Source organism: Thermobia domestica, chromosome 10 (genome assembly GCF_964235325.1).
Source record: "Thermobia domestica chromosome 10, izTheDome1.hap1.1, whole genome shotgun sequence".
Classification (NCBI taxonomy): Eukaryota; Metazoa; Arthropoda; class Insecta; order Zygentoma; family Lepismatidae; genus Thermobia; species Thermobia domestica.
This window is the reverse complement of record NC_137463.1, coordinates 189,379,224-189,390,980: the sequence shown is the minus strand read 5'-3', so window position 1 is coordinate 189,390,980 and position 11,757 is coordinate 189,379,224. Positions and strand designations below refer to the sequence as shown.

The following is an 11,757-nucleotide window of genomic DNA, read 5'->3' as shown; positions in this document are numbered from 1 at the left end:
CTCTTAATAAGGATGTATGGTAAGTGAAAAATCAAAATAGAGGAAATAGGTTGAGTAGTGTTAGCAAACATCAACTGTTTTTCATTTGTTTAAACAATTAACTTTTTATGATGAATAAAGTACTGAATCCGTTCTTGAAATACGGAATCCACACCAGAAAACTACTCGCTATCTATTACTGCTTCTACTCTTTGGTGATCAACGGTTTAACCGGAAGTGGTTGATTTCTACTACCACTTCTGGATTAAATAAAGGGTCAATGAAATACATGGAACCTATTTTGGGGACACTGAATCGACTCTAAAACAGCACTTCTCGATATTTTTTTACCGCTTTTGCTCTGATAGCATCAACAGACACGAACATACACTTCTATAAGACATCCTATATTTATGCATAGTATATACTTTGGAATCTAAAAACTGAAATGTACTAAGGTTTTTTCGTGTTTCAAATATTTTCGTTTCGAAAAATTCATTTTTTTTTTCTTTTCAAAAATAATATGGCTATCCCTACTCAATACCCTAGGAATTCTCCAGCTTCCTTACACAGCCCTTGAACCACATCGAATTGTGTGTTTATATAATCTACGACTAAAAGTAAAGAACATTCTCTTTTATCCGACTTTGATGCGTCATTTTGTTTTCGAGTTATGGCTGATTTTGCATTTTTCCGACAAATTTTCGGTTGGTCAAAATGTTCGAAAGGAGGCATTTCTATTCGTGGTAAGCACAAAAACCAGTTTTTATGTTTTTGAAAACCGATTCGGTTTTCCATTGAAACTGAAATGGCGGTTTTCCTACAAACTGGTTTCTGATTTTTAACTCAAACCGGTTTTACCTATCCTTAATTTCTATACCCTAACTGGTCTATACTTCTTGTTTTATTTTGATATTAAGGAATTACCTTCCAAACTTTCTTGGTGTTGTTTAGAAACACCTTGTATATAATTAATATTTTCGTTGGTTGGTTGGGTTGGAGTCAAGCTACCCTTTCAGAACCTAGCTAAACTATATGGGTCGAGGATCTACAGTTTAACGGGGAATCGCCGGCTACGATGAAACGAGAGTCCAAACTACTCGAATGCATTCAAATTTCAAGACACTCCTACAGTGAATCGAACCGGGACGCTCAATGCTGTGCACCAAAGACACGCGCGCTAGTCAGCAGGTAGATATGATTAATGTTCTGGGGATCTTCCAAATAGTTCTTATTAGTGGCGGCTTGTGAGAGAAGTCATACTGGTAAAACGATACGTCATCCCTCAAGTGTCCCCGCTGGTTCTTATTTTCTTTTCTTTAGGTAACATTCCTCCCGAGTTAAAAAGAGAAAATTGCGTAAACAGCTTAATCTGCAACAAACAAATTTATTTATCGTACCGTTTACCGTTCATATATAAGCTGAAGGACAAATGTACAGCTCTTTTTCTTTCTTTTTTTTTTTTCACAATCATTTTCAGTAGTAAAATGAAAGTGTAAATAAGCGTAAAAAAATAGAGCAAATGCCTTCAGCAGGCTAATAAAGATAAGGGTTAGTGCCAACATTGCTTTCAAAGAGAAAGAGAGAGAGAGAGAGAATACATCGCTATTCTTACTAAAATTACTCAATAACCTTGACCTTTTTTATGTGTGTGTAGGAGGGATACTCATCTTTGTACCTTATGATTATTATTATTTTAGAAAGACAAGTTATTTGTTGTACATTCTTGTTAAACTTGAAAGATAAGCGAATAAATTAAAGCGCATGCGCAACATTCTATCATAAGTACTTTTCTCATAGTAGTGAATCTGAGAGGACAAAGTACATGCTGTATTTTGCACAGTTCGCTTGTATTTCCCAATCAAAAAACTCGTTTGCCTCGAAACGCATGAGTAAATGTGCCGGGTGTGTATGTTGTTACGTATCGTTTGAATCGGATGTTATGTGACAGTTTACTTTATTTTATGTTCCGTGTTGAGTCAGTCGCAGGTACGACAGTAGCGAAACGAAGTCACAATGAACCAACGACAAGATTCATTCTCTACATTGTTATGTCCAAGTCGGACTATTCTTGTGATGGTGTTTTGTTTGTGTTTAGTCCGTGCTGAATTTGAATTAGTAGTTCTTCATACTAATGACATGCATTCAAGATTTGAACAAACAAATAAATTTTCTGCAAAATGTACACCGAAAGATGCAGAAAATGGACAGTGTTACGGTGGTTTTGCACGTGTTGCGTATAAAGTGAGAGAAATTAAACAGAAAGAGAAAAATGTGATTTTTTTAAATGCTGGTGACACATATCAGGGTAATATTTGGTATGTTCTTCATAAATGGAAAGTTGTAGCTCATTTTATAGAACTTCTTGGTTTAGATGCGATGGTGAGTACGAATGTATTTAAATTTTACTTTACGGGATTGACATTAAAAAGTAAAAGAAGAATAAAAATTATTATGATATAAATTTATACAAATTTCCCCTGTAGTGTCTGAGTAAGTTTTCGTATTCTTTATTTTAAAATAGGGCCTACTATATAAATGAGTCATTATCTTGTGCCGATTAAAACCTAGTCTGAGTAAGCTGAAGCAGGGGCGTCATTTATGGGGCAGGAGGGAACAATTGCCCCCCAAAGAGTTTGAGGAATTCCTATACTTAAATCGATTGTCTACTAATGTACTAGGACAAAACGTGAAAGTCTTATGTCGCTCTTGCCTCCCCCTGAAGCGAAGTCTGAAATGACGCTCCTGAGCTGAAGCCTGGGATGGCGTGCAGCCTAAAAATAACAGATTTGGCATCCCAGAATAAATTTATTGTGTTGGAAATTTCTCATAGAGGTATTTCTGCATTACATGTTTTTTTTTTCATTTCCCATCACTTCTTCCGTGTAAACATGACAATTAGTTTGAACAACAATACTTTTTGCAGTCGCCACTGAGTGTTGGATCCATAATAATAATTATTATCAATGACAATTTGATTGTTGTAACTTACAACAAAATCTTTAGTATAATCCAAATATAAAACTTTCTTAGTGTAATAAAACAATATGCGACAGCAATTTCGGATTCGGTAAGTAGAAATACGTATATTTGAAATTACCTTACTGGGAAGGGAGAGGATAGGAGGAGGTTCCGGAAATACAGCCTAGGCGGAAGTGTGTGTTAATCGACTCTGGCATTAACCTTCCTGTTTACAGTTTTGTGCAAGCAATACAGTTTTGTGCGTGTTTGCCCATGAAAAATATTGTGTAAGCACTTAGAGCTGCCCACGAGATGGAAAGTGCATTTTAAAGTTCGAGATGAGACAATACATTTCTCGAATCTCGTGGGGACACTAGTTCACCCAAGTTTTACACCTGAAACATTGTTTTAGTATTTCATGATTCATAGTAAAGAATATAAATTGATCCGGTAATTGTATGAACACAATTAACATCATTTATCAACTTAAAAAAAAAAAAAAAGCATACACACAAGTCATTACACAATATATTTCAATAATAAATATGATTTAAATGTTGTATCACATCTTTCGTCGACTTCGCGTCTTTTGTGACGCAGAAGGATTCTGATAACTTCTAAATGAAATTAAGACAATCAGGGCACAAATTTTGTGCATAAATTTACAAAAGGAGACGAAAAATTCGAGATGAGATGAGAAAGGGGGGTTCCGAGAATCAAGACAAGACGGGACAATAAAGATTTTTTTTGAGAATCGAGATAAGAATTCTACAAAAATTTATGAGACGAAACAACCTCATTTCTCGTCTCGTATTCTTTCGTGGTCAACACTATATGTAATATTGCAGGAAATATTACACACAAACGGGGCGTCGTTAGCATGGAGAAAAGAGGTGCAATTACCCTCCCTCTCAGTAGTGCCATTTCAGGTTTTACTAGGGGGAATAACATTCTTCAATGATGTAATTAGTTTCACGTTTTTATTGGTACAGTAGAAACTCGATTAACCGTCACTCTCTGTTATCCGTCACTGTTCCGGACAGTACTCAAATACGCAACATTGCCACACAAAAAGCTTGGCGTTCGAAGAAGCAGAAGAAGATGACAGATTATTTTTAAATGTGTGGTTATTTCACTACCAGTTCAGTGTTACTCTTGTATGTAAGTACAGTACAGTAATTTAAATACAGTATAAACATGTATTATTCACTTGTATAAGGTTATTTATTTCTTCCAGAACCTTTTAAATCTACTTACTGTAGAGGTTTATAACGATATTTCTGTTATCCGTCTATTCGCTTAACCGTCATGATCCCAGTCCCGAGGGTGGCGGTTAATCGAGTTTCTACTGTATATATATGGTCAATGTTTAGCAGAAGGGGTCCAGAAGTACGTAAGAAATACAAAATTTACAGGAAAAATTGAGGATGCAAGTACTTAGACTTAACACAAACAACCAAATCTATTCTAACCTGAACTAACCCAATACTAATAGAAATATGCCAAATTCTATATATATTTTTTTCGAAAATTATGCTGGATATCTACAATAACATAATCTAACATAAACTAACCTAATCTAACCTAAACTAAACTAAACTAACCTAATGTGAACAGAAAATATCGAAATTGTAACTTTTTTTTTTTTTTTTTAATAGCTTGACTCTTTCTGCTAAACATTGTCCATATACTGTATATTACTATACTATTGATTAAAATGCATGCATCAAGCGTAAGGAGGCAGTTTCCACTCATTAGTTCGTGAATGACTCACTTGTTCCTCTATGGAGCTTCACGACTTTTTATTTAGAAAGAAATTGAAAGAAAAATCTATGAATAAAATAACTAGCTTTTACTACCTTCTTACTCCTATTTTCACTCGTACATGCATATAAAATCTTCATTAGTTTGAACTATCTCTTTTCTGGTACTGTATATCAAAAACTACATGGAGAGGGAAGAGGGAAAAGTCTAGAAGCACCCAACCAATTACATCGTACATCCTTACATCTTACTTTTTTTTCTAAAATTTGTATTTCAATTATCATTTTGTGCTATGATAAGTCGTTTCATTGCACTTATTTCATATTATCAGTTCGCAGTTTCTTGTATGTAAATAATTATATATTAAAGTTTATTAATGTTACACATATTGCCACCAGTGTTGAATTTAGATATTTTCACCCGGGGGGTTGAACTCCGGGGGAGGGTTGTTTTTCTATATTTTTGCAAGAAAGCAACATATTTAATTCCATTCACATGCACATCCTACCAAATATTGAAACTAATTGCGAATAAATATTCATGTTCCATGTTTTGACAAAATTATGTCTTGTTATATATACATAACCGAATGGCGTCGACTTTCCACAATTTATGTGGGTGTATATCAGTGGCGGGATGTGTTAGCCTATACGTTTTCAGTGAAATTTTGATATTTGATTGGTTTATTTTTAATTAAAATTTTTTATGAACACGGTCATGAAGGCTGTGCTGTGATAAAGTAAAATATACCGGTATTATAAGGGTAAGTTGAGGCTGTCCTAGCTCAGTCGGTAACACGGCTGACTTAAGCGCAAGAGAAACTGGTTCAAACCCGGGTCCAAACTAAAAATCGTGTTGATGTGGCGCATCCACAAGATCATTTGTGTAGGTGCCGAAGCACCCACGTAGTCTGCGCGCATGCATAAACGTAATACTACCTAAATTAGTTTTCATTTATAAATATTAACTCGTGAAACATTGGTGAAAACTAGTGGTAAAAACTCGCCCATCATTTGATTTTTTTTCTGTCCAAGACTGATTTTTAATTGCTATTTAAATGGTACTTATTGTGGCTTAAAATATACAAAACGATAATCGTGCCTGTTGTTCTGTATGGTTTCGAAACATGGTAGCTTACTCTGAGGGAAGAACATAGACTGAAAGTATTTGAGAACAAAATCCTCAGACGAATATTCGGATCCAAGAGGAACGGGAATGATTAATGGCGGAAGTTTCATAACGAGGAACTACATAAATTATACGGCTTACCAAACGTTGTTAGGATCATCAAGTCTAGGAGGCTTAGGTGGGCAGGACATATAGCTAGGATGGAAGAAAGTAGGAACGCTTTTAAAGTGTTAGCGGTAAGAGCAATCGGAAAATGACCATTAGGAAGACGTAGGCGCAGATGGGAAGACAATATTAAGATGGATCTCGCAGAGATTGGAATACAAAGTAGAAACTGGATGCAGTTAGCTAAGGATAGAAGTCAGTGGAGAGCTTTTGTGAACGCGGCATTGAACCTCCGGGTTCCATAGGCCATAGAGTTAGTTAGTTAGTTTAGTTACTTATTGTGGTTAGTATGCACAATGAATTAATTTAGAACTTCGACTTATGTAACTCGGGAACCGAAAGCCTTCAAAACATAACATTTCACATGCTTATATAGCAGTTCAAGGTCTGCCATCTTGCAAAGATTGATCCCGATCGGATAAGTTCAGTTGAACTCATACGATATTCATTGTCCTTGATTTTTCATGAAAAAAAAAAAATATCAAATGAAGTGCGAAAATACACAGCACAGAAACTAATTTTCATGAAGTGAAACACATTTAAGTAGAACTGAAGTGGAAATCAACCCATTCAAATCCTCGTTCATTTCAAGCAAAATAGAAGAATTCCTTCAATTATACATCATTAGACTCAAAACGAAGGTTGGTAAAGATATTCAACACCCCTACGTTATCAATCCTGGGACTTACAACGTATTAGTTGGACATATGTTATATGCTTAATTATGGTGAGTGCATATAATTCATTAGCATTCACTTGTCAACATGCGTTAAAAGTGCATAAAGATATTGACGCACTGATGAAATATGTACGGTATATGGATAATTATCACTATCATTGACAGACTTTATGCCGCAAATTTAGAAGATTCTTTACTCTACGGTTCTCCGCATGCCTCTTCATTTTGACAGAAAATCTCTCTTTAATATCGTTCTATTAATGTCAATGTTCTTCCCCCTATTCTATTCGATCTTCGACTATGTTCAATCACATCCCTGTTCTTCTCAAATGCTATTCTGTCTGGTTTGGTTACCTTTATTTTTTCTCCCCAACCTTACCTTTATTTTCTCTTGTTTTCCTCTCATGAAGCCGCTAACACTCCCTCATCTTGTTAGTTCCTCCAACGAAGTTTTCCTATTGTCCATACCGATAATTCATTTTTATTAGTTTCTCCAACTAAGTTTCCCTGCCCTTCATACTGACAAATCATATTTCAAATGCTTTTAGCCACTTTTCATTGCTTTCTTCTTATATCATATACCTTCTCTACATGCGATGACACTTATTTTCGTAAATTTTATCTAGGTATAATCTAACGACTCATAAAATATACTTATTTCTACGTATTCCTTCTTCTGAATCTTCTATTCTTTCTTCTATCATCAATGTTTTTTTTTTTTGTTTTTTTTTTAATGCTGTTTCAGAGACGTTTAAAATCTTGAGTTTGGTGTTCTTCCTTTCACTATAGGACGTTTCATTTTCTTAATGTCGGTCGAAAGTTTAAAAAAAAAAAAAAACTGGTTTTTATTGTGCTATGACCTTCCCTAAGCTTTCATTAATTGCGACATTTTTCTTTAAAGAATGCAACTAATTAAGGCATGTGAGTGTAGTTTTATATGACTAAATTAGACTTAATATGAACAGCGACCTTGAACGAAGGTTTAAAAATCATTGCAATAAATACTAGTTAGTACCTATGGAAAGAAAGAAAAGTACACGCATATAATGTATAGTAATTTTATCTTCAGCTATAATTTCAGAAGTTGCAATTTAAATTTAACATTACTTGCGTCATATATACAGTTACTACACAGCATTTTGAAATAGTTTTTTTTTTTTTTTTTTTTTTTACAAGTTTAATTACTATGAATGATGATGACCATGACTTTAAAACGTTTTAAATCGGGAGTGTTTGTGGAAAATTAGGAGTTAAAATTATAATTCGTGTCATTTCTTCATCTTTATATAATTAGAAATTACACAATTTAGAATCTATGCTTTCAATTATTAAAATACGGAGCTAGGAATTATCACGAATTGCCATTACGTAATACGTTGCATAGCTCTTTGTGTCACTTATCTGACAGAAAAAGCATGCCTAATCTTAGTTGACTCAACATGCAATATCAGCTGAAACATGAGGGGAAAAGACATGCAGAAGACATACAGAAGAAAGCCCTCAACAATTACTGTACCGTGATAAATGCTTTTCTTCTCATAACTCCCTTGTGGGTATATTGTTAGTGTACTCGCCTTCGGCGCAGGAGGTCCGGCTACGATTCCCGGTGGAGCTCATTTGATTCGGAATCCACGATTTAGACAGTAATGTAATGGGGCGTAGACAGAAGTGTACAGCGTATAGGCCTAAGCACACAAAAGTTTTATAGTCCAGCCTCCAGCGTTTACTCACCGTAAATTTACGAAAGAACAAGTGTATATGGGGAAGAGTATACGCTTTATTTTTTAAAATGGTCAACTGTATACCTACCAAAAATTCTAGTACAGTATTACATCAATGGCTGTAGGCCCACGACTACTATAGCTTCGGCGCTGAAAGACACACTATATTTCAATCCAACCAGTCAAGCTTTTCTTCTGCTTTTTGCCCTAATTTAAGTGTTTTTTTTTTCTGGTTAAAATTAATGGATAATATTCTAAACATATAACCTACAACTTTCTCCTGTTGTTTCGACAGTTACGACGCCAGATGGGGTCAAAAGAAGCAACTCCCCTTTGATGCATATGTCTACCCCCTTAGTATCTTAAAACTTTTACATTAGATTTAACATTTTAGTGTCGTAAGGTTGTATTTGCCTTCCGAATTTGATTCCTAAGAAATTAAAACTGGCGTCCTTACTGTGTTTCGACGATTTGAAATTTACTGAAGTTCCAAACTCACTCTCAAAGTCACTTTTAACTCGAAGTGGAGACATAAGTAAATCGCTTTCTCGCACTAAGAAACGTTAGATTATCACTTTTCATAGAAATCGTAAGGAAAGGTGTACCCAACGTCGCAACCTAGCATTTTCTTGCCCCTAGAAACTATAGGGAGGCTCTGTTTCGTGGAAAATATGACAATGATCATGATGATGGAATGAAAACAAATTAGTTATTCAATATCGTTTCATTTTTTACACAGTTAGCTGTCTCCTAGGAACCCAAATATGATAATAGATATCCTAAAACCATCTTAGTGTTCCAGTGGTGAAAATCTATGCATCTCCCTATTTATGTAGATATTAGCAATACAGTTTACCATGAACTGAATTAGAAGCAAACTAAATTCAGCATTATGAAAGTTAGTAAGGAATGTAGCGTTATTTGGATCAATATTCGGCCTATTTATAAGGTAAGTTAAATTAACACTAGCTTGAATAACTTGTGTCTCCTTTCTTGCTGCTTATCGTGAGGCTTTGAAATAAGAACGCAAAGCGGTAAGTAGAATTACTTTCGGGAACTTAATTAATGTCTTCTCCCTCTTTTCACTTTCGAAAGAAGAGAAAGTATGGTAATCATTTTAAAAAAATCGAATTCGAGTTTTCAAGGGATTGGCACATTTCATAGTCCACAGATACAAAAAAAAAAAAAAAAAAGTGATTTTTCGACACCTCTCCATCTGTTCGTCCTCATGTACAATCGTCGAGGTCATACCGTTCAATGTATCTGAGCTAAATTTTAAGGGTGATTTAAAGGGACAAGTTTTGGCGATAGATGGCACTAGTCTTCGTATCTCTCATGTATTTTTTACCTTTCACGAAAATTTACAATTTCTCTTACAAATTTCAACCTACAGACTTCAAATTTTTCGAGAAGGAACTTCATAACCTATCGAAGGCAACAATCCGTGCCGTTTTTTTTATTTAGAATTTTCTTCATTGTTGAATCAATTCCATTGTTAAAGGTTTGAATATCCATTCCAACAATCAAGCCATTTCAACAATGAAGAAAATTCTAAACAAAACATCGGTACGGATTTTTGCCTTCGATTGGTTATGAAGTTTCTTCTCTAAAAATTTAAAGTCTGTAGGTCGAAATAAGAGAGAGGTCTGTGTAAGAGAAGTTGTAAATTTTCGTAAAAGGTAAAAAATATCTAGAGAGATACGAAGAAGTGTACTGTAATGACACTCGACAAAACTTCTCTTTAAACTAACCTTAAACTTGAAATTTTTATCTCATTCTCCGGTAAGTTTTTCGAATAATCTTCCTACCTCTAAAATGAGGGTAGATTACTTAAGGATGAAAATAAGAAATTTTCTCAAAACTGGCTTTAGCGGTTTTGTTTATATTTCAATATTTCATTAACAGCCCGAAACTGGTATAAGTCATTTCTCTAGGCTCATTTGTCCTCAAAAAGCCACAAAGGGGTAGTTTACTCATGGTGATAAGTTCTACTCATGATTATCTCATAAACGACTCAAGGAGATTTTGTTAATATTTCATAAATAAATGTTCATTAATAACCTGACAATATGAATAACTCTGTTGTTTTGATAAGATCCACAAGAGGTAATTTATTCATAGTTGTGAGTTTTTAGGTCAAAGTGTAGATATCAAAAATAAATTATAAAAATTAGTATTTATTGATTAAATAATTTAGTTTTATTATAAGCAACAGAATCGTGTATAAATTTAATAGAACTAAGTTACAGAAGCATGCTATTTTACAATTTACGTCTCCCTAAGAAGTCATCCCATACTCCTGTGTATACACCTATCCCAAGTAGGATACTGCTGATCGGCCGGATACACGGATACGATTACTAGTGAGAGTTCATGTAGATCAGATCCCACGTTAAGCTGTAAGCATACGTCTCTTATAGCCTTGATGCTGAAAGAAACGCTAAACCCCAATCTACCACTGTTTAGCTTCTAGTTGCAGTTTGTTAATGCATTAAATTTTATTGATATGTTTTGTATATCATTTTCCAAGTTTCTTTATTCTAGCTTTTCTGTAACACTATAACTCTTTCAATAAATCTCTTATATTCTTCCCCTTCGTCTTCTAGTTTTTACTAGGAGAAGTCCTCGTTCTTCGCACGGGGAGAATAAGGTTTAATAAATACGTACTATATTATTATAACTCTCACATGTGTTGCTGTTTGTGGCACACTTCATGTCTTATTAGCAAATTTCTCTGGCTTGAGCGATTGAAAATGGCTACGCGACACGAGTTCGACTCACCTTCCACCTCTTTCTTTTTTTATATATTCTGAGTTTTAAATGAAAAGACTAAATTCCAAATGTCTTACCTCTACCCTTAAGGAATTCCGAATTATTGACATCTTATTATAATAATTCAATTCCCATTTCCCCTCTTTCCACGTCGAATTTCCAAAATTCCTTCTTTAGTAGTAACTTACGTCATAAGTGTTATGTACTGTCCAAATTTCAAGTTGTTAGCTTAAGCAGTTTGCCCAAGCCATTGATCACTCAATCAGTTAGGACTTCTTCTTTTATATGGTAAATAGAGAAGATGAGTAGTGTTCGTCTGTCTGTGATTCATGACTTCCTGCAAAAGACAGGATCAGATTAAGCTTACTCAATGGCTTGAAGTGTGCTGTTAAAATTCAAGTAAATTCGTTATTCGAATAATGGTTTCTTTGAATACCGTTATTGGATTATTCTATTAAAATTCATTATTCAAATATTGAAAACGAACAAATATCGATATTCTAATATATAATAAATATTTCAACAATTTTAAGACCACTAGTTCTTATTTCCAATGGTCCTTTTCTCCTCGTATGGCCTAGCTTTAAA

General features: G+C 34.4%; 1 protein-coding gene across 1 annotated transcript in view; it reads left to right on the top strand.

Annotated features, from left to right (window-relative positions):
- Positions 1–1,757: 1,757 nt before the first annotated feature.
- Positions 1,758–11,757, top strand: part of LOC145662893 (snake venom 5'-nucleotidase-like) — a 141,123-nt gene continuing 131,123 nt past the window's right edge. Inside the window, exon 1 of the mRNA XM_081728869.1 lies at positions 1,758–2,361. Within this exon, the coding sequence (XP_081584995.1) occupies positions 1,996–2,361 (366 nt within the window). The 5' untranslated portion in view covers positions 1,758–1,995. The remainder of the gene's footprint in view (positions 2,362–11,757) is intronic.